Source organism: Dipodomys merriami, unplaced genomic scaffold (genome assembly GCF_024711535.1).
Source record: "Dipodomys merriami isolate MVZ:Mamm:240054 unplaced genomic scaffold, mDipMer1.0.p SCAF_14, whole genome shotgun sequence".
In the NCBI taxonomy this organism is placed as follows: Eukaryota; Metazoa; Chordata; class Mammalia; order Rodentia; family Heteromyidae; genus Dipodomys; species Dipodomys merriami.
The window spans coordinates 26780122-26787817 of NW_027202715.1; the positions used below are offsets into that span (position 1 = coordinate 26780122).

At 35.4% G+C, this 7696-nt stretch overlaps 1 protein-coding gene across 6 annotated transcripts in view; it reads left to right on the plus strand.

Annotated features, from left to right (window-relative positions):
* Fam13c (family with sequence similarity 13 member C) overlaps positions 1-7696 on the plus strand; it is a 105498-nt gene that overhangs the window by 96280 nt on the left and 1522 nt on the right. For 4 of the 6 annotated variants that reach the window (XM_070021062.1, XM_070021057.1, XM_070021060.1 and 1 more), the window contains 4 exons: positions 554-765; positions 2466-2561; positions 3523-3722; positions 5033-5134. In XM_070021062.1, coding sequence (XP_069877163.1) covers positions 554-765; positions 2466-2561; positions 3523-3722; positions 5033-5134 — 610 coding nt within the window. The remainder of the gene's footprint in view (positions 1-553; positions 766-2465; positions 2562-3522; positions 3723-5032; positions 5135-7696) is intronic. The other 2 variants (XM_070021058.1, XM_070021061.1) reach the window with 1 other exon arrangement.

A 7696-nucleotide genomic window follows, 5' to 3' on the forward strand; every position in this document is an offset into this window, starting at 1 on the left:
AGGTTTATATGAAGACACATTGTAATGTGGTCCTTCCTGGGTTTTAAGAACTGACATTAGACAACTTGTGAACTTTGACAAATTGAGGCTGACATTCTTAATCTCCTTTCCTATACCTTCTGTGCTTCTTTAGGGGTCTGCATGACTATTATCTTCCAGAAATGTTTGCATTTCCACAGGGGCTCTTGGTAAACAACACAACTTTCAAAACTTATATCATTGAATTTTTGAATATAGAACTTCAGATGATAAAATGGATAACTGATAGAAACTCTGGGGTCAGACACCACTGGTCTTCCTCTAGTACTGTTCCACTGAAATCTAAAACAATTATTATGACACATGATCCTACACCTCTAGGAGATCCCTGCTTCAAGAGCACTTTGCTTTGAAACTTGATTGAGCACTTATGACTTTGGCTGAGGCTGCCCTTGTCCCATAGAAAGCAATCAAGAACATTACCACTAGGGGAGCACATTCTTGAAAGGGTCCTTTTTATTATCAGGGCCAGTGATTCCTTCTAGTTTATGGTAATTCATGGCATTTCTGTTAGAACTAAAGCTGAAGCTGTCAGAAGAACAAGGGAGTGCTCCCAAAGGCCCAACTCGAAACCTGTCCTGTGAACAACCCACAGTCCCAATGGAAAATGGAAAGCCAGAAGCTGCAGGCCCGGAGCCAAGCTCCTCTAGAGAAGAGATTTCAGATACAACGTTGACAAGCCTGAAGGAGAAAAGAGAGCAACTTCCTTCCCAGGAAGATTCTAAGGTACCTTACACCATATTGTAGGAGTCCAACATTCTGCACAGTATTAAAGAGATCATGCTTTTGACCAGTTTGTTAGAGCACTTTGACAACACAGAAACATCTTTAAGAGACTGACTCCAAAATTCTAGTCCGATAAAGCCCTGGCCATGACCTACATAAGGGTGTTGAGATTGTCTTCTATTCTGGAGGTTATAACGTTATGTGTTGATAGAAAATGGTAAAGACAGTATTTTTATGTCCATTTCTTCCTCAAATAAGCCAATGAACTCAATACTAAGAAATATTACTGTCTGAAAGGACAGAGCTTCAATTATAATCCCTTCTCTGTATGTTAAAATATAATAAAGTCAAGATGAAGAATAACTAGTAAGCAAACTGGTTTTATGTCTACATAAGAATAGGGAGGTATGGTTTCTTGGGGACAGTTGGGTTGGAATTTAAGATTTCTAGTTTAGCCATCTTAGTTTTGAAATCTCTATCAATCAGTAGAGTTGTCATTGAAGCATTAGGATATATGAGCCTGGAGGCTAAAGAAAAATTATGAATTTACAAAGAATAATGATTAGTGTTTATCTGACCAGTCATTCCTCATCCTGCTTATAGTTTCATTTACGTATACCAGGGAACTTTTCTTGTAGTCCTTTATCAATTCTAATAATGGTGTGGTTGCCTTTCAGTTTCTGAGTAAGAATCGCAGCTGCTCCAACATAGCTCTAACTATTCCATAGGTTATTTTGTGACCCTAAACTTTAAACTTCTTACAAATCCCCTAGTGTCTATACGTAACAGATAGTATGGAATACGTTTGCCGAGTGAATGGGCAACTAGAAAGATGAAAAACAGCACATTTAACGTCAGGATGAAATCTTTAGGAAGATGATGGCCTTACCTATTGTTGTACATGATCTGATCATAATGAGGTGACAGTATGTACCAACTTGCAAAAGATTCATGTTGTGTTTCACATTAGAACTTGGGCTCTGCAAGTCAACTAATAGCCAGTGGGTGGTTTCTGTATGTTTATAATCAGGCACATCTGGAGTCTTCTATCCTTTAGTGCCTCTGGGTTCATTCTGTATTTTACAAGTGTATTGACCATATCCATACAAGTATCTTGAATGATATGAAAGTCCTATGTTGTCTCAAATTAGCCAGAATAGTGAGGGGGGAGTTAGGACTGGTATAAGAAACTTAGAATATCACTCAGTGCTTGACTAGAACTTTCCTAATAATATGCTGTTGGCAAGTGAATGTATTATCTGAGATTCAACTTCCTTATATATGAAAAACAGGAAATAGTTATGTCATCATGTGACAATAAAAGGAGATGTCTGTTAGTCACTTTTTGTCATTGTGACAAAATGCCTGAGGAAAACAACTTAAAGGAGGCAAGTTTATTATGGATCACAGTTTTGTCACTTGACTGAGGCATAAGGAGAGATAATTTTGGGGACAATATGGTGGCCAGGAAGAAGAGAACAAGACACTTGAGTAGATCACTTCCTCCAACTAGGCCCCACCTCCCAGTAATCCACTTACTTCAGAGTCAGTCAGTGGATTAATCCAGAGATGTGGGTAGTACCCTCATGATACAAATCACATCCCAACATTGCCTTCAGCTGGGGACCAAACCTTCAACAGATGGGCCTTTTTTCAGGAGAAATGTCATATCTTAACCAGAATATCTTTTTGTTTTTCAGGTAATTAAGCAAGACAAGAATTTAATAAAGCCTCTTTATGATCGATACAGAATCATCAAGCAAATCTTGTCCACGCCTTCCCTTATTCCAACAATTGTAAGTAATGATAATTGCACCACTGAAATCTTTACTGGTGTTTGCATTAATGTTTAGTTTGTATCATGTGATAGCACTATGAGAATTATAAAATGGCTTTCTTGTGCATATATATCACTGATACCAGTCATTTTTAAAAGCAGAAATATGGAGTACTGAAATAGTAGTACTGAAATTGAGTTAGGCTATTTTTTAATAAAGGATGGACATATGGAACTAGTATAAGCACTACAAATCCTCCTCTATTAACATCAAAACAGCCACTTGCTAAAAATTATAAAATAGCATGTTAACAAATGAGAGTATATTTTATCTTTTTAATTATTTTAAGAGAATAATGCTCTCCATTGAGTAAACATCATTTAAAATGGAATTGATTTTTAGAATTCCCTGCAAGAAATTTTTTGGTTGTTTTAATTACTAGAACAGGTTAAGAAGTAATCCCACTTTGCTTTAGTCTTCAAAAATCTCTTCCTTAAGTTTGTCCATTTTATAAGTATCCTGTCTATGTGAATGTGACCTTCAGTGGGACCTAACTGAACGACAGGTATATGTAGTCTATCTCCTCCTAACCCACATCACTAGTGTAACGCCATACCCCTAATCTGAGTAATAGGATATACAATAACCTGTTAGTGCAGTCCAGATTGGACAATATCCTAAAGTCTGTGTATTCCTTCACCAGCAAATACAAAGGAACATGGTAAGCATTTTAGCTAAACATGGTGGCCTCTTTACACTTTTGACTTTATAGAGTTTATTATTAGCTTTAAGTAGTTGTACAAAGGAGTTGCCATTTAGCAAAGCAGTTTCTATCTTCAGCTCTTGATAGTTTCCATCCCAGTTCTCAGTGGATTACCTACTGGTTTTCATGATGTCTTTTATGGTTCTTCTCTCCAGTTTTGCACTCTCCAGAGGTACACCGCATTTAGTAACTTTATTGAATTCTGTCTGTTGTAAGCAGGAGGAAGAGGACTCTGATGAAGACTGTCCACAGGGAAACCAACAACCTTCTTTACCAGATTCAGTGTCTCACCTTCCTGTTGGTGATCACCTCACCTACTCTAGTGAGACTGAGCCTGTGAGGGCCCTGCTAGCTGATGAGAAGAAAGAAATAAAACAGCCTGCCCTTTCCATGTCTAATTTACATGAGGCAACCATGTGAGTGTAAATCCTAAGTGTGGAGTCTTTTAACTCTGTCAGTTCTAGGTCATTTATATGAATGTAAAAACTTCAGGAGATCTCTTGGACTCTCTAAAAAGTGCTATCTAGAAGAGAGTAGCTCTAAAAGCACAATTGGATGTCCCTAATTATTTTATTTCAGGATTTGGTAAAAATTTATAGGCATTTATTTAACCCTTAGAGTAGAAGGTAAGGCCATGAAGAACCACAGCTCTCAGTAAAGCCCTTAAAATTCCATAAATGTAAATGTGTGCTTTCCTTTAATCATACCTCTTTTCAATAAGATTTTGACACAGGTCTAACCCTTTACAGTGTAGTAGAGATGATCACTGCAAATACTTGACACAGAGAGACTTAAGATCCTGTATGGGTCAACAATTGTCAGACCCTTAAAATCCTACTCCATTGCATTTTGATGAAATAATTTCTCTAGGCTGGTAATTGCCTAGACTTTAAATGAGTTGTTCATTGTCTCCTAATAGCCCCTCAATCAAGAGCAATTTAGATTTTTTTAAGATTGCCATTATTTGGCACCTGGCATCCTTTTGATCATTTGGTCTTGTTTGGATTATATATTACAGCCCAGATTATGAAAATTTAACATGCATTGTATAGAAAATACCTCACAGAGGGATAAGGTAATAGTCTGACTAGGTGAGATTTTTTTGAACTCATTGAAAACAACAATTTTTATTTTTCTTTTTTTATGGAGGGGGGGTTGTTCTGAATTATGACAGTCTGAACTGTTTTGGAAGGAGAGAGTGAGAAGTTTTTGGTAAAATCTATGGAATAATCTCTTAGTAAATGCCCATGTATAATTTCAAACTTCAGAGTCTCATAAGCATATATAAGATCTATTATCAAGTGAGTAGAATTTGCAATAGCTTTTGATTGGTTTACAATTTCATTTCCAAGCATTTTGTATTCTCTTCATTCATTCTCTAAATTCTTTGGAATTCTTTTCCAAATCATTCCTTGAAATCCTTCTAGTTGACTTTTATTATTTCAGTCTCTTCAAATACTGATGATCTATATTGCATCAACATGTCTGTACCTTCCCCTCATCTAGTCATAGTAACATCATTTCTTTCAATAGACTCAATGAACTTGTCTCTGTCCTTTCTCCTTTCTCATGATTACCTGTTTCCACCATGCAATTTCTAATACTATGTTTGACATATTTCTTTAAAAGTTTTCAGTTAAAAACAAGTTTTGAACAGGTAATGTGCTCATTATCTTTCTAGTATGCTGAGTAATTGTGAAAAAAATATATATGTTGCTTGATATAGGCCTGTACTTCTTGATCATCTCCGAGAAACTAGGGCTGACAAGAAAAGACTTCGGAAAGCCCTAAGAGAATTTGAAGAACAGTTTTTTAAACAAACAGGAAGGTAAGTGTGTCCAGAGAGATTTTTTTCAAAGATCATGTTTTCTAGAGAACTTTATTAAGAAGGAATTGTAATGTTTTTGCAGAAACAATCACTTTAAGGACTAAAACCCCTATTTTACATAATGAATTTTATTGTAATTGTTGAATTTAATGCTTTAAAGTGTATTTTTTCATTTTATATAACAACTTTGCTCTCTGCTTCTTAGCTGCACCAGTTATTCCATACCTATAAAATAATAATTCTCCTTTTAAGTATCTCTTTTAAAAGTCAGTATCTATCCATAATTATTTCATTTCAGCATTTAGTAAAATATATAGCCATTTATCTGTTCTTTAAATCTTCAGTTGTACCTTTTGGTTCTCTATGTGTGTCAATCCAAATCTTAAATGCTCCGTTAGCTTCTTATACCTTTTAAGTGTCCCACCAACAAAATCATGCATTTGTAACCAAGAGTTGAAGGATGATCTACTTTTGAAGAGCCAGACAATATCACCTAGCTATACTGACCTACTTTTGTAAGATGAAATGCCTTGAACCCTGGTATAATCTGGGAAGCTACAGCTATCATGTGGGACATCAATATTTAAAAAAAAAAAACAAGTATATGTAACTTTTCCAAAATCAGTTTTTAATTAGCAGAGTAGAAATCAAAGTCTTCTTTGGGATTCTGATAATGGTTAAAGTCACTGATATACTGACTCCTTAGTATTCTTCTCCATTGAGGTATCTTGCTTTTTTAAAACTGCTTTAATTCAGCAGCCTGAGGAGTTCCCTGACAGAGAGGGACTATTTTCTACCTTAAAACATTCAAGTTTGGTCTACTTACTTTTTAAGTCTTGGCAGCATTTCCCCTTTAGCTCATCAGGCTATTCAATGTGAGGAACTATTAAGTGAGAAACTGAATAAATGTATTTTATTTTCCACTTAAGAGTCTTCCTTTCCAATTGATTCCTACAAGTCCAACTTATTTATCTTTCTGGTAATGTTAGCTAAGGTACTGAGAATTGTTAGGAGCTAAATTTAGTTACTTTGTTTTCTTTCTCCACATATTCTTTTTTGTTGTTGGTGGTGATGGTGGTGGTCGTGGAGCTCGAACTCTGGGCCTGGGCACTGTCCCTCAGCTCTTCAGCTCAAGGCTAGCACTCTACCACTTGAGCCACAGTGCCACTTCCGGCTTTTTTCTTTTTGCTTATGTGGTGCTGAGGAATCAAACCCAGGGCCTCATGCATGCTAGGCAAGCGCTCAACCACTGAGCCACCTTCCCAGCCCCCATATATTCTTCTTTGATGAAACATTCCTGAAACGCTCCCTATAAAACATTCGTGTAATAGTGACTTTGTCTGGACTGTCTGCTATATATTATGAACACATATGTGATTTACATTCAAGTATCTGGTCTGTTTTCCAGTAGGTAAATATTTGGGGAGATGTTTTTCAGAATCCTACATTTAAATAGTCTTTTCTAATCAGAAATGAGTTAATTACTTTAAAATGTGCACACATCTTTTCACAACAAATTTCTATTTTTACCTGTTTGAACCCATGATTTTACCTTAATGAGTTTGAGAAATTCCTAATAAGCTAATATTCCTACGTAGTGAATTTGTAGTGTTTCTTGGCATGTTTTTTGACAGTTTATTATTTATACATCTAACATTCCAATGTAACTTCAACACCTAAACCCACTTCAGATATGCTTGTATGTTATAGGTGAGGTTGTATGCCCTCTTGTGGTGATCCAGTTCATCTAAATGTGAAAGTAGTGAGTTATTACAATTAAAACATCTGAATGGCTAGGAAATATGGCCTATTATTTCCTTGTTTCCCTGAGATTTTTTTGAAAATTGGGAATGCCTATAGAGTGAAATAACCATGCAAATGAATTGCTAAAAGTATTAAGTCACTGTAAAGGTTCTTGGTAGTATGGTAGGAACATTTATTTAGTAGACTGTATATTTATTAAAATCTATCATTGATATATGTCTAGTCCTAGTTTATAATTAGGGTATAGAAGAAAACAGCTGTAATTTAGACTCAAATTTCAATCAAGAAACAGCTTAGGGACTGGTACACTTCACATCAGCAGACAGGTATCCTAATTACAAGAAAAGTTGGAAATGTTTGAAGCTTATAAGACAGCCATTAGACTTTTCTTACCAACATAACTTTATGAATTATTCACTCATTAAAATTTCTGTGACATTTTCAAAATAGTTGCTATTTTAAACAACTTTTTCAATGTAAGGGCTAAACAATCTTCATAGGTATGGAATCTTGGCAACTAACTTAAAAATGACAAAGAATGCTTTAAAGCTTTTAGCATTTTTTCCCTTAGATCTTATCTCTTGCTTCATGGTTATATGTCTGAGCACTGGACCACATATTTGCAAAGTAGCTATTACATTCAGTTTCTCAGGGCATTATCATTTAGAAACATGAGGAGATAAAAAAGACATAATAAAAAAAGTAGAAGCAATTTCCTGTAATTTTGATGTATGGATTATAAAAGTATGCTTAATGACAATTCATTGTGAACAACAGATTGTATTTTGTGTTTTGCAG